At 50.0% G+C, this 23110-nt stretch overlaps 1 protein-coding gene across 4 annotated transcripts in view; it reads right to left on the minus strand.

The window, feature by feature from the left end:
- Positions 1-313: 313 nt before the first annotated feature.
- The window catches only part of Kif1c (kinesin family member 1C), a 30021-nt gene continuing 7224 nt past the window's right edge, over positions 314-23110 (minus strand). For all 4 annotated transcript variants that reach the window (XM_021175486.3, XM_021175485.3, XM_021175484.3 and 1 more), the window contains 10 exons: positions 21963-22132; positions 21717-21796; positions 21545-21620; positions 12193-12272; positions 10625-10719; positions 5607-5690; positions 4730-4916; positions 4562-4634; positions 3364-3978; positions 314-1611 (listed from right to left, as the gene is read on the minus strand). In XM_021175486.3, the coding sequence (XP_021031145.1) occupies positions 934-1611; positions 3364-3978; positions 4562-4634; positions 4730-4916; positions 5607-5690; positions 10625-10719; positions 12193-12272; positions 21545-21620; positions 21717-21796; positions 21963-22132 (2138 nt within the window). In that variant the 3' untranslated portion in view covers positions 314-933. The remainder of the gene's footprint in view (positions 1612-3363; positions 3979-4561; positions 4635-4729; positions 4917-5606; positions 5691-10624; positions 10720-12192; positions 12273-21544; positions 21621-21716; positions 21797-21962; positions 22133-23110) is intronic.

Here is a 23110-nt window from a genome sequence, read left to right on the forward strand (position 1 = left end):
CTCCTCGAGCAGACACCTTCCAAACAAGTGAGGTGAGTCAGTGAGGTAGAACCCCAAATCCTCCACCTAGGCACGGACAGACTGACAGACCCTACTGCCCCTCACCACCCTCCCTCCTTTGTCAAGGACACTGAGGGTACAGGACCTGGGCAGAGACCCAGAGCAAACAGAAATGAAAGAACAGGCTGTGTACCCCGAAGAGAAGAACAGGAGGTTTCCAATTTAAGAAAACCAGGATGGCAGCGTTTGCCCGCTTGGAGTGCTGATGAGGCGGACACGCACGTGCAGAAATGACGTGAGATGACAGACACGCTTAGTCAAACGATACACTTTACTTGCGCAACCTGAACCTCTACTAAAACCCACCAGCCACACGCTGTTTGCTATCCTTTATTAAGAGGTCCCACATTTTTGTGGGACCCCAGCCAAACCAGACAGGTCCCCTAAATATAGCAGGAGGCCTGGAAGGGGAAGGGAATGACTTAGGATCCCACCACACCTCCCTGAAAACAGAAATCCACCACAGACAGACGGATAAACGGACAGACAAGAGCTGGGGAGGAGAACCCACCTCACTCTCGGTTCTCTCCCCGTTGCACCCACTCAAAAAGAAAGTCAAACACTGGCTATGCAGACCCCAGCCCACCCACCCACCCATAGCAGCGTTTGTGGGACTCCCCCCTGCAACGGGTAGCCCCAAGACAACTTCCTACTGACCCTCCTTGACTTTGGTTTGCTCCTGGCAACTCCGCGCCCTCTTCCTTCCCTCAGCCTCCAGCACACTCTCTGGCATCTTCTACCACCTACTCGGACCTTCCCTCTCTCTTGCTCTCTGCTTTCTGGCCTCCCTGCCCCAGGGCTTCTTGGGGAAGCAGCGGGCACCTTCCTCCTAACAAGGGCCCCACTAGGCCCTGTCTGCCCAGCATGTGGGACTCACACAGCTGCCCCACTCTCTTTGAGGTCAGGGGCTGAGCGCTGCCGTCGCATTCGCGGAGGGGTGGTGTATGGTGGGTAGCGGGGCCCTGGCCGCTGGGCTGGGTAAGGTTGGGGCTGTTGGGGATAACAGTTGTGCTTTTGGGGCCGTAAGTGCTGGGGTTCTGGCTGTGTAGAACCCCCTCCCCGAGATCGGCTCCCTCCATCTAGGGAATTCCTGCGAGGACGGTGGGGTCTTCGGGGACTTGGAGGCCTACGGTTAGGGGGAGCTGGGGGGGCAGTGACCTCTTCAGGGGGCTGGGGAGCTGGGGCCTCTCCACTCCCCATTCCTGGCCAGGACTCCCTGTGCTGAGGGTTGCTTTTGAAGGGGAAGCGCAGCTTGCAATCATGCGGGGGCACAAAACGGGCTGGAGGCCTGCGCAGTCCCCCACCGCGGCCCCCAGCGCCCTGCAGTCCCTGCAGCCGCAACTGCTCCTGCTTGAGCCAGCGAAGGCGGCCGCGACGGAAAGCAGGGTCCTCTTCCATCAATCTCGACACCCGCTCCCAGCTGGACAGAGGTGGTGAGGTGGGCCGGACAGCTGGTGAGTGGTCGTTGGGCACTGTCTCCTCTACTGCTTCTGACCCTTCTGGTGGGGCCCAGGTGACCAAACCAGATTCTTCATTATCATCCTCAAGATCCTGGGAGAGAGAATAGGAGATGAGAGATGTGGGGAGGGCCGTACCCCGAGTGCATGTAATTCAAGGAGCACATGAGAATTGCCCAGAGTGATGGATGGGGTGTAGAGTATGGTTTGGAGATAATGAGCATGGGCCCACCCACTAAACGGTATGAGCTCAATCCTGTCTGCCACTTTTAGCTCTGTGGGCCATCTTGGCTTGTTACTTCTCTCTTCCTCAGCAGCCCCCTGTGTGTAATGATGTCAGTAGTAACAGCATTTGCCATCAAGTGCTGTAAGAACTAAGGGCGCTCCACTTCGGCAGAGAACAGTAAGGAAGGACAGGAAGCCAGCTAAGGGCGGCCACTACGAATTCACTGAGAGGTCGGTACTTCAGTCAAGGCCTGGAGGAAGTGAGAAGCCAGCAGTAAGACTGCAGGGGGAAACCAGGGAGGCAAACCGACCAAGTTCCAAGGCCTCGAGTCGTGAGCATGCCCGGCATGGAGAGGCTAGAGTGGGGTAGGTGAGGGGACAGGACTAGACACCCCACTGGAGAGGAAGCCTTTGGTAACCTCAAGCCATAACTGTAACCCTCTGTGGTGTCCCTTAGAGGGTGGCTGGAACAGAGCAGAAGATAACATAACCCCAGGGACTGCGTATTACAGGCTACATGGCAGACACTCAAATGTGTTTATCTGAGTGAATACATACAAAGGAGGGGGAAAGGGGGGACCCCATTCACTCTCCAGAGTGATCAGGAGGGACCAGTTATGTGTGCACACAGGAACGGGCTCTAAGTAACCACCATGTGCTCTTCTCTTAGTGTTTCTCAGACACCACTGGACTTCAGAAACACCTTGGCAGTCGATTAGACACAGATCACCAGAGATACATTTGATAGCTGGGGTTGGTGGATGTCAGAATCTATACTTCTGTTGTTTGAGACTTATCTCAGGCTGGTTTTGAACTACTGATCTTCCTGTGTCTGTCTCTCAAGTGCTGGGATTATAGCCATGTGCTAAGCATACCCAGTCCAGAACCTGTATTATCTTTGTGCAGATATTTCTATGTGTATGTGTGCATGTGCCCAAGGATGTGTGTGTGTGTGTGTGTGTGTGTGTGTGTGTGTGTGTGTGTAGGGCAGAAATAACCTTCAGTGTCCTCCTCAGAGGTGTCTAACTTGTTTTTTGACATAGGGTTCCTTAGTGCCCTAGACCTCAGAGTAGACCAGGCAGACAGCCATCAAGCCTTAGGGCTCTGCCTCTCTCCATTCCCTTTTGCCTACAGCACTAGGATTATAAGTGTGCACCACTGTACCCAACATGGGTTCTGTGAATTGAACTCAGATCCTCATGTCTTGGTGGCAAGCATTTACCACCTGAAGCCTGTAGACTCTATTTATTTTTCCTTTGCCTGCATGCATGTGTATGCACCATGTGTGTGCAGTGCCTGCAGACCAGAAGAGGGCACTGGAGCTCCAAGCAACTAAGTGGGTGCTGGAAACTGAATTAGGGTCCTCTGAAAGGGCAGCTCAATGGCTGAGTCATTGCCCCAGCCCATGTACAATCTACTGTCAGTGTCGTTCTGGACACTGTGAAGCATGCGACTCATAAACTCAAAAAAACAAAAAACAAACAAAAAAAAATGCCTACTGAACTTCAATACACCTTCTCAAAGGACAGAGAAGCTGGGATGTGAGGGGAGGCTGCAGGATCCTAAGAGGCGGGCAGGAGCTGAAGGAGGGGCGGAAAGAGGCGGCCAGGAGGCTGCCTACCTGAGTCAGCGGGATGACCCTCTCCATGCGGAGCATGCGGTCCCGCAGGGCCTGCAGCTCACGGTCCTTGCTGCTGTTCTGGAGCTTCACCTCCTGCAGGATTCCTGTCAGCTTGTCGATGTGAGCCCGGAGGTCCTCCACCTCCGCCCCTCGGGCTCCTTCCTCACCGCCACCTCCGCCACCTCCACATCCTTCTTCTTCACCCACAGTATCCCAGACATCCCTGGCCACGGCTCTCCAGGCATCTCCGGGACCCTCTGGCTTGCCGTAGGTTCGGCACAGCTCCCTCATCTTGAGAGCAGCCAGGGCTTCGATTTCTGCTCGTCCGTGGCGGAAGTCGGCTAGGGCCACCTCATAGCATATCTCCTTTACTGCCTGCATCTTCAAGTCAGCCATGGTGGCCCATCGGGGGTCTTTGCCCTGGAGCCGCCGTCGCTGAGGGATCTGATAGACTCTTCGAGGGGCCCTGCGCTTGCCACTGCTGGGCAGGCCACAGCGCTTGACAATGGTCTGTACTGTGGTAGGGGGCAGCTGCTCCCGCAAGGAGGAAATCAGCCGCCAGCTTTCTTCACAAGAGCGCTTGTCAGAGTCTTCCCCGCTGTCAGAGTCTGCATACTAGGGCCAGAAAGAAGAGAACTAAGGCCATCTCAGAGACCACCCTTGTATCAGAAGTCACAGGAAACCACTCAGTTAGTATACCTGGACCCAGGACCTGTTCCACCTCTTAGGGACTGTGTACCTGGTCTGGACAGCAAAGCTAAGTCTGATGATTAACCACTTACAACAGCAGCATTACAGACTGCATTGAGTAAGTCAAGGCAGCTACACATTATTGGCTGATAGCATCGTACAGGACCACCCCTGTGCACATGGTCTGTCACCGATAGTACTGTCATTATGCAGCAAATGACTGTGTATTACTCTCGGGATGAGGTCCATCTAAGGAACAATCTTCCATGAAGGATGGCACTCGGAAGTGATCTCAAGGGGCCCAGACCGCTGCAGTTCAGGGAGTGTCATCAATGGGGCCAAGTGCTCGCTCCCTGTATAGGGCAATGGTTTCTTCCCCTTCCTCTCCTGACTTGTCCTGCTAGGTGCCACCCAGGACACCAACAGCAAAGCTAGGCTGAGATGATGCCAGCTTCACTGTTGGTCTGCCCACCTGCCCAGGCTCTGTTGGCCCCCACGTGTCCCTCACCAGCCGCTGCTGCTCCAGCAGAAGGTCAGCCTCTTCCTTCTCTTTCCGGTACTGATTCTCCAAGTCCTGCAGCCTGGGGTGAGACAGGAAGGAGAAGCTGTGAGGATCACCCACAGGAGAATGCTAGGCTCCCGGAGGTTGGTGGGACCCGTGGGAGCCGCCCCGCACCTCTTCTCCATCTCCAGCTTGATGTCTATGCCTTGCTGCTCCAGCAGCTCCTTCTGAGCAAAGTTCCAGTCCACAGGCTCCGAGGGAGGTCCTGGGGGCGGGGGGATCCCACGTTCTCGTTCCAGCCGCGCCTGCTCCGGGTGATTGAAGCGGAAAACATGGTTCTTGCCCATTACAATCCTGTTTCCTGGAAATGGAAGAGTAGAATTGCTCACCTGCAGCAGCAAAACCATGCCCAGGCCCAAGCACAGATCCTGCCCTTGATTCTAGGGGACCTGCCACCCTACTCTACCACCCCAAAGCTGAAACAGTCAAGAGTCAGTGTGCCTTTCACTGATCCAGGAGCACCTGCTTATCCAGGTGAGGATCCCAGGGAGCACCTGCTTCCTCAGGTGAGGACCCCAGGGAGCACCTGCTTCCTCAGGTGAAGACCCCAGGGAGCACCTGCTTCCTCAGGTGAGGACCCCAGGGAGCACCTGCTTCCTCAGGTGAGGACCCCAGGGAGCACCTGCTTCCTCAGGTGAGGACCCCAGGGAGCACCTGCTTCCTCAGGTGAGCTGCTGGAAGCAAAGGCATCCTCTTCCCATGTCCCAGAGAAGCAAGAGAAAGCAAGACTCCACGTCTTCATCTCTTCTCCCAGCACCTTCCTGCCCCCACTCTTTCTGATCTTTCTGGTCTATCCCAAGGTCTCCTCCTAGAGGATGCCCAGAAAGCCCTGCCTAGCACTTCCTAGGAAGGCCATGTCCCAGACCTGTACTCTGTAACACAGCTTTTGTGTGTGTGTATGGTACTGGGAGTTGAACGCAGGGCCTTACGCATGCTGGGCAAGCGCTCTACCTCTGAGCTATGTCCCCAGCCTTGGCGACACGTCTTCTACCTGACTTCAGCACCAGCGGCTCCGTCACAAGCTTCCCATTGACATATGTCTCAGCTCCTTCACAAGGCTCCAGAGTAACCATCACTGAGTGTGGGGATAAAGGAAGCAGAGGGAAAGATTAGACTGTCAGAACGCTGTACTGTGGTTAGACTCCCACCTTGTCTCACCCCCAAAGCACACATGCACCACCAGGTCCACCCCAGTACCTGCAGGGGTGCCACAGCCCCTCTGGTGGCAGGCAGCACAGGAAAAGAAGAGCAGAAGGAGGGTTAGAGACCCAACTGTGACTCCCAGAAGCCTCTGCAGCGGCTCATATGGACCCACCACCACGCCCCCTAACTACAGCTTAGAAGTTATCATTCTCAGAGGCTACAGTCGACCAGACAGAAGGGGGCCCAGCACTGCGGCCTTCCAGGCGCCCATTCCCCCTTGTCCCCACCCAGATCTGGATGCCTCCAGTGGGCACTGTCTACTGTATCTTGCAAAAGGCTGCCATCTGGTTAATCTTCTCAAGTCACAGCCAGCATAGGATAAATAAAGTCAGCCCAACTAGAGCTGGACATGATACTACATAGCTGAATGCCCATTATTTAGCAGACTGAGGCAGAAGGATGGCTGCAAATCTGAAGGATGGCTACATAGTGATGTGAGCTCAGCCTCAATACATGGTTAAGACCCTACCGCAGAAAACAAACAAATAGAATAAATCCCAACCCAAACATCTATCTCTGAGCCCATTGCTTGCAGGAGCACAAAGATACACAAAGCAGCCCCATTAAGAAGTGGTATCTTAGTCGGGCAGTGGTGGCGCACGTCTTTAATCCCAGCCCTTGGGAGGCAGAGGCAGGCGGATTTCTGATTCGAGGCCAGCCTGGTCTACAGAGTTCCAGGACAGCCAGGGCTACACAGAGAAACCGTCTCGAAAAATAAAACAAAACAAAAACAAACAAACAAAAAAAGAAGTGGTATCTTATTTTCACTGGGGGACCCTCCAGTTCCAAAGACCAAGATCTATGACTGCTGAGCCAGTGATACTCAACAAACGATCTAGGCTTTGGAATCTTCTATAAATTGGGATAATGAAGTCTTTATTCACAGAATAGTTGAAAATATAATGATAATATGCAAACATGACTTATTTATTTATCTACTCCTTTATTTGTTGAGTAAGGGTCTCATTGTGTAGTCCTGGAACTCTTACTATGTAGACCAGGCTAGCCTCAAAGTCAGAGATCTGCCTGCCTCCGCCTTCCAAATGCTGTGGTTAAAGCTGTGTGCTACCATGTCTAGACTTTTCCTATTTATTTACTCTGTGTGTGTGTGTGAGTAAGAGAGAGAGAGAGAGAGAGAGAGAGAGCGAGAGAGAGAAGAAACAGAAAAACAGACAGACAGATACACAGACTAGAGATTATACTTAAGGATATACCACTGAGCCATATCTTCAGCCTAACTTTTTAAAAAAGATTTATTTATTTATATATGAGTACACTGTAGTTGTCTTCAGACACACCAGAAGAGGACATCAGATCCCATTAGAGATGGTTATAAGCCACCATGTGGTTTGCTGGGAATTGAACTCAGGATCTTTGGAAGAACAGTCAGTGCTCTTAACCACTGAGCCATCTCATCTCTCCAGCACAACTTTTTCATTTTTAAAATAGGGTCTCACTATGTAGCTCTGGGCTATGCTAGAGTTCAATCTGTATAACAGACTGGCTTCAAACTCATAGAGAGCCACCTGCCCGAGTGCTGGGATTAAAGGCATGGGCCACCAAGCCTGGCTCTCGGCCCCCATTTTTTTTTTTTAAATTTACACTACAAGTAATAGGATGGACTCCAGCATTAGACAGAAACAGAAACTGGGCCTACTAGTGATGCACAGGGAGGACCAAGGCAGCACAAAGAGCCCCAGCTTACGGACAGAGGACAGGCAAGGTTTCTGTGAGGGAGGAGATTCCCAGCTGAGGTGTGATGGGAGAGTGACTTAGCTGTCAATTGACAGAGGAAGACTGGGAAAGACACATCTAAGAGAACCACTGCATGAGTGAGAACAGCAAGAGGATTGGCAGGGGCAATCTATCTTACCTTCATTTATTTCCCATCATGCCCCAATACACAGCCATATGAGAGGTTAAAGACCAATAATCCCTGCTCTCCCAGACCTTAACCTGGCTGGTAAGGCAGATGGAAACTAGGATAATTCAAGGCCAGTGAAGATGACTTAGCAGGTGCAGGCATTTGCCGCCATGCCTGACATGAGTTCAATCCTCCAATGCATATGGCAAAAGGAGAGAGCGGACCCCTGAAAGTTGTCCTCTGACCTCCACACGCATGCAGACACTAAATAAGAACACATTTCAACAGGATGATTGTAACTTTTGTTTGGTTGTTTTTCGGGTTTCTCTGTGTAGCCCTGGCTGTCTTGGAACTTACTCTGTAGTGCAAGCTGGCTTTGAACTCTGATCACAGAGATCAGCCTGCCTCAGCCTCCTGATCCTGGGACTAAAGGCGTATGCCACCACTGCCTAGGAATTCTAACAATTTTTTAAAAGCAGATAATCTAAAGATTATGTAAAGGATGAAACAGGGGTGGTGTTGCAGAAAGAAAGTGGGGCCACGTGAGGCGACTGCTCCAGACCAGAGCAGGCGCTTTACCACCCTTTCTTGAGACAGGGAGGATGGCCTTGAACTCCTGGTTCCCTGCCCCCCACACCCCCCACACACCCCCTAGGGGTTGGGATCACAGCCACAGCACAGTTAGCTGTGTGCAGTACTGAAGGGCAAACTCCTGGCTTCACACAGGCTACAGGAGCACTCTACCACATCGGCCACACTCCCAGCCCTCATTTCCTCAGGAATCCAGCAGCCAGGGACACAGCCAAGGGCACAGCCCCTGAAACTGTCAGTCTGTGATGCGATCCAGCTCTGTTGTTTTCTAGGGCAGATTACCTAACCTGGGCACCTCAGCTCTGTCTCCTGTGACTGAGACAACTCAAAGAGAAAAACAGATGGTCAGTCTATAACTACTGCATGTTCCCAACGCCTACACCTTCTCTACCGATCCCTGGTAAGTCTTAAGTCTATCGTTAGACCAGCCCAGATGAACCAAGCCTTTACAGACCACCCTCTGGAGCACAGACACATTGACTGTTTTTTATTGTGACATATATCACAGTCTTGCACACCTCCTCTGACACATATGCACTCTGGAGCATGGGTTTGCCCCACACGTGTCAGTCACATAGCCACATGCCTATGTGTCACCTCCTCTGACACACTATAGACTCCTGGGACATTGCCATCCTGAGAAGGGCTTCACAGACTGTAATATCTGCCTTCCCAAGCCTACTGGCCGAGGTAACCACAGAACAGGAACTTGGCAATAGCTCACTGTTCTGAACTGATTCAACTGCTTCCAGCCCCCCAAAGAGGAAGCACTTGTTCACCATGGGGACCAGACTGACTGCACCAATCTGTTAACCCTGAACCAAACTGAAACTGAATGTCTTAACCTGAGCTGTAAGCCACTTGAATCTTTTCCTTCTTTCTTTTTCTTTTCCCTGCTCCAGGCCCTGCTTGCTCGAACCCATAGTTGTTTTTTATTTGTTTCCTCATTACAGATGGTTGTGAGCCACCATGTGATTGCTGGGATTTGAACTCATGACCTCCGGAAGAGCAGTCAGTGCTCTTAACTGCTGAGCCATCTCACCAGCCCTTCTTTTTCTTTCTTAATGGTCTCTACACACTGCCTAGGCTCTACCCAACTCCTGGGCTCAAGTGAGCCTCCTGCCTCTGCCTCCAAGAGCACATTCTGGCTAATTCTTAGTGTCTGCTGCACCAGCATGTGGACCTGAGTTTTCTATTGCCAGTATGAGCTGGCTGTGGTAATGCACAATGTCACCAGAGAGCTGAGAGGAGTGGAGAAGGTGGCTCTTTGGAGCTCCCTGGCCACCCAGTCTTGCTGAATCATTGGGCTTTTAGGTTCTCAGAAAGACTGTGTCACCAAAAAAGAATCCAGGGAAACGATTACAGAGGACAACTGATGTCAATCTCTGGCCTTGATATGAACACACGACACACACATACCCATACAGACACATATCACACACATAAAAGTGCTGAAAGCCAGGTATAGAACCTGTATTCCTAGTCTTTGAGACGCTGAGGCAATAGAATGAAGAGTGTAAGGTCAGTCTGACCTACACAGAGAGAACCCAAAGCAAACAGAAAATGTGTTGGGGTGAAGGGCTCAGTGCTAGTGCACAGGGCTCAGTGTTAAGAGTGCTTGTCCGGCAGGCACATGACTGAAGCTCCAGGTTCAGTCCCCAACAACACACTCTAAGCTGTGCAAGGCTTTGATATGTCAAACAAGCTGTCACCCTCAGAACCTGGATTTCTTTGTTTGGTTGTTTTTTCAAGACAGGGTTTTTCTGTGTAGCCCTGGCTGTCCTGGAACTTGCTGTGTAGACTAGGCTGGCCTCGAACTCAAGAGATTCTTCTGCCTCTGCTTCCCAAGTGCTCGGATTAAAGGCGCATGCCACCACGCCTGGCTAGAACCTGGGATTCTTAAAAGCTTTACAATCAGAGTAAGACCTAAAGGGCCCAAGAGTTTTGGAACCACAGAGATACCGAGGACATTTGCTCTCAGAAACCTTGTCACCATAGCTGTATTGACCCAAGTTTCCCACAGAGACAAATTCAGATACCCCATTGATACAAAGATGGGTTTCAAACATAATTACCATAGTGCTAAGGGGAAAAAAAAAGAGTGAAGAAGGCAGTATTTCTATTTCCTCATTACCCAGACCCCACTCTCCAAGGTACAGCAACATGCTACTTGTGCCTCAAGACCCCAGCTGTCCGCAGCCATGCATACAGCCCCATCACCACACTGCTTACCCATGAGCTCGCGCTGCAGAGGGAGAGGAAGCACCCCTCTTCTGCATGGCTCGCTCTCTGTGTGGTACATAGGCCCCCTCTCCATCTTAGCCATTCCACTCTCCCCTCCTGACCATTACCTTCTCCATCAGGCTGAGGGATGCTGCGAAACAGACAGTGCTGCTCCCGGATGAACTGGCCAGTCAACTTGATGTCCACATCTACTTGGCCAACCCTGGGGGAGCAATGGCCAACATTTTCTAAGCATGTTCAGTATTTGCCAACTGCCTCCTAAGTACCAGGAGTACCAGCTCATCCAGCTCGGTGAGTCAGATGTTAATCTCATTTCACAAACAAGGACACTGGGGTTCAGGGGGCAGGGGAGGATGTGCCAAGATCGTAGAGCTAAGCAATACTGAAGCTGGGATTTGAGCCGAGGCATCCTTGATCCTTAAGGTCAAGTCCCACATCTGTCCATTATGTGGCAAAGGGTCAAGGGTAGCCTGGCGTGGGTGGGCAGCCTTATGCCTTTGACTACAGGATGTTTTCTTAGCAGCAGCTATTCAAGCCACCTGGCTCAACCCTAGAGCCTAGTGTGAGCACTGACTCTCAACAGCATGGGGCCAGGCAAGGTTTCTTTTTGCCTTCCCCCAGGGCCTCAGCAAGGACAATCAAGGAATGTCAGAGGCTAAGAGAGCAGCAGTCATCTGCCCCAGTAAAACCTCTTCCCCTGGGAGCCACCCCCACCAAGGTGCCAAGAAGTGCCTGCCCTTCACCAAGTTGCTGACCTGGGGACCTCAACAGTTTTTCAAAATCAGAAAGGAATTAGGTATGCATATATTATACATTATACACCTATAATCTCAATACCTGGGAGACTGAGACATCTATAATCTCAATATCTGGGAGACTGAGTCATGAGAATTTTGAGTTTGAGGCTAGCCTAGGCTACATAGTAGGCCCCTGTCTCAAAACAGGAGGCGGGGGTTGGGTGGTAGTGGCGCACACCTTTAATCCCAGCACTTGGAAGGCAGAGGCAGGCGAATTTCTGAGTTCTAGGCCAGCCTACAGAGTGAGTTCCAGGACAGCCAGGGCTACACAGAGAAACCCTATCTCGAACCCCACCCTACCCCCCCACCCCCGCACCAAAAAACCGGGGGGCAAAGTGGGGGAGTGGGGGGGGCACAGGGTTGGAGAGATAGCTCCGACTTGGCCAAGAAGGAGCATAGAGCATGTACTTGTACTACTTTTTTGCCCCCCTTTTGGACACATGGTTTCTCCGTGTGTATCCCTGGCCATCCTGGACTCATTCTCTAAATACATCTGCCTCCCAAATACTGAAATTAGAGGCACGTACCACCATGCCCAGCCACACAGCCACATGTGTTGCTCTTAAGGAGGACCTAAGTTTGGTTCCCAGGACCCATGTCAGGCAGCTCACAACCAGCCATAGCTCAGCTCCAGGGGATCCAGTGTCTCCTGTGGCCTCTGTGGACACCTGCACACACTTGGCATTCCCTGACGCAGACACACACACATAAATAAACATAAAGTCTTTGAAAAGAAAAACAGCTGAAGGGGCAATCAGGGAAGCAACTGTCTAGGGACCTGGACAATCTGCAGTGGCCACCAAAGAGAGGATCACAGCGGTCAATGTGTCAGTCCTTCTGCAGTCACACACCACCCTGAAGGGTGCTGCAGTGTTTACCTGGTGACGCCATCTTTGATGTGGTAGAGAAGACATTCAGACATCAAGGGGTCCTCATTCAGATTTACCAGGTGGGGAGTCTGCAGGTAAAGAGGCAGAGGTGGTCAGAGCTAAAGGCTCATGATAATCAGTAAGAATGGCCACAGAGAAGAAGGGAGCAGGGGGCAGGAGTGGACATCTCTCTAGTTCTGGTACTGCTCATCCTGCCCTTACTAGCAGGGTGCTTTCCACCCTCCATCCTTCTCCAAGCACCCCTGGTTTCCAACTCTCAAGCGTCTTCAGTCACAACTAGGCCTAAAAAGGCATCCCCCCGAACCCCACCCCTGGTAGCCTGTCCTGGAGCCTGTCTCTGTCCATGCTGCAGCACTGCAGACTCCCTGGCTGGAAGCCTTGGATTCCACCTGCACCAACGCTGTTTTGTGTGTGTGTGTGTCCCTTCTATGCCCCAAGCCCCATCGCTTCTGAATCCCACAAATCTGTCTTGTAACTTCTGGGAAGGAAGAGAAGGGCGCAGTCAGGAGATGGGTACACCCCACCCTCCATCACACCCTGAGTTTCTATGAGCAGGGATTACTTTGAATAATTGAAAAAACAAGTGTCACCAACCCCCTTTTTAAAATCAAACAGAAGCTGAACATGATATGTATATCTGTAATTCAGGCACAGAGGCCAAAGGGTTACGAGTTCAAGGACAGCCTGTGATACGTAGCATGGCTTTGCTGTTTCTTGCAGCAGACTCCATCCCTTCCCTGAGACTCTTCACCTACGGCCAGAGGCACTTACTCCAGCTGCTGTTCCTGCCTACAGCCTCACATACCTGGCTGATCACTAGGCTGCTTTGCGGTGAGCATGTAACCCACTCCCTGCCTCCACAGCACTTTATCATCTGTCTGTCTTATGTCCCCCCACCCTCCCCAAGTATGTACCTCTGGGGAACACACTGAGTTTGTTCCCTATGGTCGCTGCCTGGGCCCACCCCTGTACCATCCCTCTTCAGACCTGCGGGAGTTTTGGGGTCCCAGCCTCCCCCCCACACCACCTGATGGCCAGAAACGGCGATGGACATGCCCATCTGTCTAGAGCTCCGCTCCACACTCTGGCTTCCCTGGGCCTCCTCCCTGAGAGCCCCGCCCACATGTCCAAGCCCTTTTGAGGGTCTTTTCCCCCTCTGTGCTCTTGTCCAGCGTACTGCTCAGAAACAGGGCTTGGGAGCCTCTGACTGCTGAGGGAGCTGCTAGCCCCATTGTGTTCCCACACCCAGTACAGACTATTTACCATCTCCACCCACACCACCAAAACTATTCACTTCATGACCCTCGGGGTCTGTCTCAAATGCCCCTTCCGTAAAGCTTTCCTAAGCACTTCAACCAATGAGGCCTCCATTCTATACAAGGATTTGCTTCAGCTTTCTAACTCACCTCAGGGTGGTTCTGGGCGCGACAGGGATGAGTCAGATACAGTCATGGTTGGCTGGCTGGCCTATCAGGCAATCAGAGCCAACATGGGAAGGCAAGACTTGGTGTGGAAACACCACTCATTACCAATGGGGAAAATGACCTGGGCCTGGGCACGGCTTTAATCTCAGCACTCAAGAGAAAGAAGCAGGCGGATTTCTGACCCAGAGGCCAGCCTGGTTTATATAGTGAGTTCCAGGCCATCTACAGCTACATAGTGAGGCCCTGCCTCAAAAAAAAAAAAAAAAAAAAAAAAAGAGGTTTGCATGGCCATAGAGTCTGCTGACTCTCCCACACCCTTGCTTGGATTATTTGTTCACTGATTTGCTCCCAGGGAGTTGAGCAGTCCACTATTCTGCAGCAACTCACATGCAAGGGAGACAAAGGACAACCAGGGAGCTCGAGCTGTGCAGGCCCTTGTGAGAAAGGCAGGATGAGATGCACCTTGGGGATGTCAGTGAAGGCACTGACATCCAGAAGGAAGAGGTTTCAGAGGGGGAAAGACTGGCAGAAGTGTTGAGGCCAAAAAGCACAGGGCATAGAGGCAAAACAGCTAGGAGAAGCCCAAGGTTTCTCTGGGATCCACTGTGCAGTGCGAGCCCAGGACTGTGTCCAGGACACCTGCCTGCTTCTCCCTAGGCATCTCACAGCGGCTGCTGCCAGAACTGCCTCGAGGGACACTCACATCTCCTTCCTACATTACGGTGTCAGACCTGTCCTGAGACTGGCAGACACTGATGGGCTCTGGAAGCAGAAAGTGATCTATCCCTAGGGAGAGGGGACATGATTTGGGGCAGTGCTTTTCAATTTCTGCTCAGCCCAGGAACTCTTTGTTCAAATGAAACCATATCTAGAAGTCTAGGATATCAAGCAGATAAGCAAGGGGCCAATCAGCCCAGGCTGAGGTGGGGAGGTCCTGCTTCCCACTCCCAACATCAGCCCTTGGGAAGGAAGCTCAGATTTGGAAATCACTGATTTAGGAAGTCCTTGAGCTTGATAATAGGGGTCCTGGCAAGAGGAGTCTTCCCTTAAGAGTCTTTATTTTTTCCAAGACGAACTACAGCTTTGCCCAACTTCGCACCTCACCATACCTATCTTATAGCTAGCCCAACCAAACCCGTTTGGCCAGTAAGCCTAACAGCTCTCCTGTCTTTTAAACATCTGAGAAATGTGCATCCCCACCACCATTGGGAAGTACAAACTACCCCAAGTAGTTCTGTTCACCAATCACATTGATAAAGTCTGACCAACAAAGGGTATTGAAACAGACGAAGGAAGCCAGGGATGACAGCACATGGCTATATCTGTCACACTTGGGAGATGCAAGCAGAAGAATCAGAAGTTGAAACCAATATTAACTCCACAGTGAGTTCAAGATCAACCTGGGCTACAGCAAGTTCAAGGCCAGCCTGAGCTACATGAAACCATACCTCAAAAACAACAAACAAGCAAACAAAAACAAATAAAATAAATCAACATAGCAGCCTTATTTATAAAAGCCAGAAGCTGGAAAGAACCCATATGTCCCTCAACAGAAGAATGGATACAGAAAATGTGGTACATTTACACAATGGAGTACTACTCGGCTATTAAAAACAATGGATTCATGAAATTCTTGGACAAATGGATGTATCTGGAGAATATCATCCTTAGTGAGGTAACCCAATCACAAAAGAAGTCATTAGATATGCACTCACTGATAAGTGAATATTAGCCCAGAAACATAGAACACCCAAGATACAATTTGTAAAACACAAGAAAATCAAGAAGAGGGAAGACCAATGGGTGGATACTTCATTCCTCCTTAGAATAGGGAACAAAATACCCATGAAAGGAGTTACAGAGACAAAGTTTGGAGCTAAGATGAAAGGATGGACTATCCAGAGACTACCCCACCAGGGGATCCATCCCATAATCAGCCACCAAACCCAGACACTATTGCATATGCCAGCAAGATTTTGCTGAAAGGACCCTGTCTCGTATGAGGCTATGCCAGTGCCTGGCAAATACAGAAGTGGATGCTCACAGTCATCTATAAGATGGAACACAGGGCCTCCAATGGAGAAGCTAGAAAAAGCACCCAAGGAGCTGAAGGGCTCTGCAACCCTATAGGTGGAACAATAATATGAACTAACCAGTACCCCCAGAGATCATATCTCTAGCTGCATATGTAGCAGAAGATGGCCTAGTCGGCCATCACTGGGAAGAGAGGCCCCTTGGTATTGCAAACTTTATATGCCCCAGTACAGGGGAATGCCAGGGCCAAGAAGCAGGAGTGGGTGGGTAGGGGAGCAGGGTGGAGGGAGGGTATAGGGAACTTTCTGGATAGCATTTGAAATGTATATAAAGAAAATATCTAATAAAAAATAAATAAATAGCCGGGCGTGGTGGCGCACGCCTTTAATCCCAGCACTTGGGAGGCAGAGGCAGGCGGATTTCTGAGTTCGAGGCCAGCCTGGTCTACAGAGTGAGTTCCAGGACAGCCAGGACTACCCAGAGAAACCCTGTCTCGAAAAACCAAAAAAAAAAAAATAAATAAATAAATATAAAAAAAAATAAATCAACAACAACAAAAAGCAAGGGTTGGGGCACCAGGTGGTAAAGACAAACAGACTCTCCTACAGGTCGCCCTGGGGAGTACAAACTGGCCTGAAGAGAACCGTCAGAGGGCACTTCAGGTAATAGATCAAGATCTTGTTTTTATTTATTCATGGTTATTAATTAATTAACTAACCATTCGAGGGTGCACTAGTGCCCCAGTGCACATGTGAAAGTCAGAAGACAACATTCAGGAGTCAGTTCTCACCTTCTACCTTGTGGGTCACAGGGATTGAGGTCAGAGCCTCAGGCTTGGTGGCAAGTGCCCTTACCTGCTGAGCCACATAGCCAGTCTCTAGACGAACTTTAGAACCACAGCTGGGTGTGGTAGTGAATGTCTGTAATCCCAGAATTTGGGAGACTAGGGAAGTGGACTATTGTACATTTGAGCTTCAGGCAGCCTGGACTACATAGTGATCTCTAGCCAAGCCTGAGCTGTAGTATAACTCAAACTCTTGTCTTAAAAATATCTAAAATAAACACGTAAAGGTACTAAAAAGAAAAAAATGTAAAAGGTCAGCCAGAACTGCTTAGCAATTCTGAGATAGGGAATAAAAAAATCAGAAGAGATAGAGAGGGAGGGTCATGGCTTAATCAGTAAACTGCCTGCCATGCAGGCACAAGGATCTCTGACAACCATGGAAACCCAGGGCCAGCAGCCTGTGCCCATGATGCTAGCACCACTGAGGTTGAGTCAGGGGAATTCCTGGGATGCCTGGCCAAAATCAATCAGTGAGCTCCACACTTACCCAGAGGCCCTGTCTCAAAAAATAAGGTGGAGAAGAGAGTGAGAAAGACGGCAATGTCTGGCCTCTACCTGAGGACCTGCATACACAAATGTGTACACACACATACACGGTCATGGGTTCAGTCCCCGGCACTTCACAAGAATAAACAAAAATAAAGAGCTAGGACAGTGGCACCCATTTTTAATCCCAGTACGCAGGAGAGAGAGGCAAGTGGATTTCTGTGAATTCAAAGCCAGCCTGGTCTGTATAAGAAGTTTCAGGCTAACCAAGGCAACCTTACCTGAAAAAATAAAATCAAGCGGGGCACCTTAATTCCAAGCACTTGGAAGGCAGAAGAAGGCAGATCTCTAAGTTCAAGACCAACCTGGTCTACATAGTGAGTTCTAAGACAGCCAGGGCTACATAGAGAAACTTGGTGTTGAAAAAAAAATTAATTAATAAAGATGAAAGGCTATTGTTTTACTCTAAATATCTACTTCTAAGAGTTTACTCTTAGCCGGGCATGGTGGCGCACGTCTTTAATCCCAGCACTCGGGAGGCAAAGGCAGGCAGATTTCTGAGTTCGAGGCCAGCCTGGTCTACAGAGTGAGTTCCAGGACAGCCAGGGCTACAATAACAACAAAAAAATTACTCTTACAGATAACAATCTTTTGTTTTGGGGTGGGGGTGAGGTCTGTGTGGCCCTAGCTGATCTGAAACTTCTGACAATTCTCCTGTGTTGGTCTTCTGATTGCTGAGATTATGGGCATGTACCACCATGCCTAATTTTTAGCATCTATTTATAAGATTATTCATTGTACCACCCAGTACCCACTTACACTATCGGAATGTGAAAAAAAATTTAAATGCCCATCAGTAGAAAGCTTACTAAAAATAAACTGCCCTCATCCAACACAATATTCTGGCTCCATGAAAAAAAAAGCAAGATAATGTTTGAAATGGAGAGGTATGCAAACACTATTGCTAAAAGACTGAAGCTAGGACCAGCAAGATGGCTCAGTGGGTAAATTAGCTGCTTGCCACCCAAGTCTGGCCACTTGAGTCCCATCCCCTAACCCAGGTGCACTGGTTGCTAACTGTCATGTGACACAACCTAGAATCCTATGAAGAGAATCTGAATTAGGGTTATTCAGAGCAGACTAGCCTGCTGACATGTCTGTGAGGGACAATCTTGATTATTAACTGATGTAGGGAGTTCTGGCTCACCGCGGCTCCATTCTCTAGGTTGCCAATCATGAAGTGAGACGGAAGAAAGCCAGATGCAAGCAGCAACACAAGAGAGGCACTGTAGCCTCACTGCTCCTCACTGTGGATGGGATGTGCAGAACATGGGCTCCTGCTTGACTCCTGCTTGACTTACCGCAATGATGGATTAGAACCTGGAAGTGCGGGCTGGATTAACCCTCCCCTTGCCTATGTAGCTTTTGGTGGCTTTTGGCCTCAGGACGCCCACAGAAATGAAACAAGGACACCCCATAGAGCTGGGAGGAGAGAACAAATGACACAAAGCCATCCCTGACCTGCGCATGAGCGCAGTGGCACGCATGCGCCAACACACACTTTGTACACGCCCACACACAATAATAAAAAGTTTTTAATTTAAGGGGTGGCGTGGGAGCAACAAGATGGCTCAGTAAGTAAAGATGCTTGCTGCCAAGCCTGACAATCTAAATTCGATTCCCAGAACCCACATGGTAGAAGGTGAGGCTCGACTCCTGCAAGCTGTCCTCTGATCACCGCACATGGCGTCCATGTATGTGCATGTGCAGACACATAGACACAGATAATGTAATAAAAAGAAAATGGGGAAAGGGGGCTCTTATGTTCTTAGAGGAGAAAGGGAGGGAGGACAGAGAGGTGGGGACCAGGAGATGGGGACAGTAATCGGGATGTAAATTGAATTTAAAAAAAAAGGACAAAGAAAAAAGAATGAGGTAATGAGTTCAGGCTAAAGAGATGGCTCAACTGTTAAGAGAACTGGCTGCTCTTCAGGGCTCCATTCCCAGTGCCGCGTAGCTATTTACAACCTCCTGTAACTCCTGTTCCACGGGGACCCAACATCCTGTTCTGAACTCTTCAGGCACTGAGTGCACATGGTGTACACGCAGACATGCAGGTGAAACATCAGTAAAACATAAAATAAGTAAACAAATCTCAAAGACTAGAGAGCGATGTGTGAACACAAATTTGTAATTAAAGGCTCAGTGATTCCTGCTTGCTGAATTTTCTAGACGATCTTGACATCACAAAATAAAGTAAGCCTCTTTCCCGTGGCCTACCTGGAACTAGGTAGGTTCCTCTTTGTGGAACCTCTCCTAACTGACTAGCCAGATAAGCATGTCTGCTTTAGGGCCTGATCCTCGTCTGTTCTGTACTATGTACCAGACAGGCCAGGCTGGGTTCCTGGTGGGACTGGAAGTTCCTGCTCTGCTCAGACTGCATCATCCCTCCATCTGTGTACACCCCAGCTGCTCTGCTCAGACTGGCTTCTGCATCATCCCTCCATCTGTGTACACCCTAGCTGCTCTGCTCAGACTTCTGCATCATCCCTCCATCTGTGTACACCCCAGCTGCTCTGCTCAGACTAGCTTCTGCATCATCCCTCCATCTGTGTACACCCCAGCTGCTCTGCTCAGACTGGTTTCTGCATCGTCCCTCCATCTGTATACACCCCAGCTGCTCTGCTCAGATTGGCTTCTGCATCGTCCCTCCATCTGTGTACACCCCAGCTGCTCTGCTCAGACTGGTTCTGCATCATCCCTCCATCTGTGTACACCCCAGCTGCTCTGCTCAGACTGGATTCTGCATCATCCCTCCATCTGTGTACACCCCAGCTGCTCTGCTCAGACTGGCTTCTGCATCGTCCCTCCATCTGTATACACCCCAGCTGCTCTGCTCAGATTGGCTTCTGCATCGTCCCTCCATCTGTGTACACCCCAGCTGCTCTGCTCAGACTGGTTCTGCATCATCCCTCCATCTGTGTACACCCCAGCTGCTCTGCTCAGACTGGCTTCTGCATCATCCCTCCATCTGTGTACACCCCAGCTGCGCCGCCTTGGTTTTGGTTTTAAGTCTTCCACCCCCAGCCTCTGAATCTCTACCTCTCTCTCCTTTCCTGCTGAGAATTTAACCCAGGGCCTTGAGAATGGGCAACACTCTTCCACTGGACCTTGAGAATTAAGCGAACACTCTACCACTGAACAGAACTCCTTTTTGGAGACATGGTCTCTGAAATTCACTAGGTAGACCAGACTATCTTTGAACTCACACTTTTGAGCACTGGAACTAAAGGCATACACCATCACATCCTGCCAACCTTTATTTTTGGAGACAGAATCTCACTATAAAGCTCACACTAACTTTATATTCACCACGTAGCCCAGGCTGCCCCGACCTTGAGCTCCTCCTACCTCAGCACCCAATGCTCAGGTGCTGGAATTTTAGGCATGTGCCATGATATCTGGTAGCTATGCTGACTTTCTAAGGCCAGTCTCACGACACCTGGTGAGGTGTTTTAAGTATTGTTCTGTGCCTGACTGGTCCTGACCACACTGGCCTTGCTTCCTTCTACCTCAGCGAAGCTCTACGGAGCACCTACTAGCTGTCTAGCAGCACGCCCCATACTGCCTAACATGCTTTACGCATGTTTTAGCCTCACGTCATCACAACCTCTCTCTACCCAAGTCATGCCTATTTCTCAAGGTCCATTTTGCAAACAATCTTCCTAAGAAATTCAGCTGCTGCATCTCTAGGCCGCAGGGATGCTGAAGACCAACCCTCTGTCAGACTTAGTCCTCCATCTTTTTCCAGCCATCTTCCCTAGTTAGCTTTTTTTTTTTTTTTTTGGTTTTTTGAGACAGGATTTCTCTGTGTAGCCCTGGCTGTCCTGGAACTCACTCTGTAGACCAGGCTGGCCTTGAACTCAGAAATCTGCCTGCCTCTGCCTCCCGAGTGCCTAGTTAGCTTTTTAAGTTAACTTTTTAAGCAGACAGCTTATGCACCAGTGCTTCCCAGCTCCACCCCTCTCCTGAAGAAGCCATTCTCCCAGTGAATGCTGAGACTAAGTCTGAGAGTACCCTTCCGCACATGCATGTAAAGAGACTAAGTCTGAGAGTACCCTTCCGCACATGCATATAAAGAGACTAAGTCTGAGAGTACCCTTCCGCACATGCATGTAAAGAGACTAAGTCTGAGAGTACCCTTCCGCACATGCATGTAAAGAGACTAAGTCTGAGAGTACCCTTACGCACATGCATGTAAAGAGCTAGGTTTGACAGAGCTTTGCAGTCCCTAAAGGATAGGGACTGTCATTTTCAATGGACCCTATAGTAGTTGGCTACAAACATTTACCAAGCATTGAACTCTTAGCTGACTCTCTGAGATGGCCACGTGACACAGACTGGTGTGAGGAATGGAAAAGAGATGACAAAGGGACAAATCAGAGACACAGAAGCCAAGGATTAGGTTAGGGCTTCCATCATAGCACATCCAACCCTCTTCTCCAAGCATCCAGAGAGCTTTCTAGGCCTCTTTGACCAACCCCTCACATACCTTTTTTGGAGAGAAGACACCCACAGTACCGCCATCCTCCCGGACAGCCACGCCCATCTCAGCCAGCAATGCTTCTCTGCAAGCAAGGGAAAGGCGAACGTCAGCCTTATCATTGCCACCATGATCTTTCCCTGCCAAGGTGCCCGTGATCTGTCTGCCCTGGCCCCCATACCTCTCCATTCTCAGAGCCTCTGTCTTACGGAGCTTCTCCTCCCAAGTCTCATTCAGCTCAGCTATAATCTTCTCTGTTTCCTGAGGGCATCAGGATAGACAGAAAGCAAAAGTCAGACCAACACCTACCACAGAGACCACTGTACGCTTGAGACTCCTTCCTCCACTTCAGCCTTGGCTTTGGAGAAAGAAAGTTGGAGCAGCACCCAGACTGCCACCCCTTGCCAGTTCTAGCTTCCCTTCCCACCTGCAGCCTCTCCATGGCCTCCTCAGGCCCAATCTGGGGCTCAGCACTGGGTGAGAATGAGGGCTCCAGCTCCCCATTATGTGGCGGAGGAGATGAGGGTGAAGCTGGGGCAGGGGGAGATGATGCAGGGGGCAGAACACCTCCAGGACTCCCCTCTTCCACCTTTAGACCTGGAAAAGGGAAAGGGAGAAGAAGAGGCTAAGACAGAACTGATCAGAGACAAGAAAGGCTAAGAGAGTCACAGAGAACTGCAGAGGACATCTGAGCAACTTGCCACCAGGGAGATGGCTCTCCTAAGCGGTGATGACAGAAACTGTGACCCCAGGGATGGAGAGCCTCACTCTTGCCTGAGGTGAACCTGCTGTCATGTGCACCTAGCTATTTTAGTTCTGCTCCTAGGATAAGATGCCATACACTTTTCCTTCAGCAAGACAACATATCTACCTCATCCACTCTTCCCCAGAAGGCTCTCATTCTCTCCACAGTGCCCCCCAGCACTCTATCCTCAGCACCACAGACCTCAACACTGAACAGAGTGTGAACTTGATGCAGTTAACATGGACTATGTCTCTTCCCACATGGACATTAATTCCTTTTTTTTCATGATACTTTTGTTTCGTTTTCTTATTAAAAATATGGAATGCTGCATGAATTAGTGTCATCCTTGCACAGGGCATTACTCCTCACAGTGAGGCTGAGCACCACATTTAAAGACCATCCTGTTGTTGACGATTAAGCTGTAGTTAATTAGAACGCTATGTTTGCAGGCATAGGGACAAATGCCTATAATCCTAACCCTTGGAAGTCTGGAGGATAGTGGGTGTGTGGTAACCTTGACTACACGAGACCTTGTCTCAAAACAACCTATAATTCCAGCACTTTACAGCCTGTAATAGGAGGGACTACAGCAGCGGTGGTTCTCAACCTGTGGGTTGTGACCCTTTGGAGTTGCATGTCAGATCTCCTGTATATCAGATATTTACATTACAATTCATAGCAGTAGGAAAATTATAGTTATGAAGTAGCAGTGAAATAATTTTATGGTTGAAGGTCACCACAACACGAGGAACTGTATTAAAGGGTTGCAGCATCAGGAAAGTTGAGAACCACTAAACTACAGAAGGGTCAAGGCTTCATATAGTGACACC

The sequence above is a fragment of the Mus caroli genome, unplaced genomic scaffold, assembly GCF_978045245.1.
Source record: "Mus caroli unplaced genomic scaffold, Mus_caroli_1 scaffold_13, whole genome shotgun sequence".
Lineage (NCBI taxonomy): Eukaryota > Metazoa > Chordata > Mammalia > Rodentia > Muridae > Mus > Mus caroli.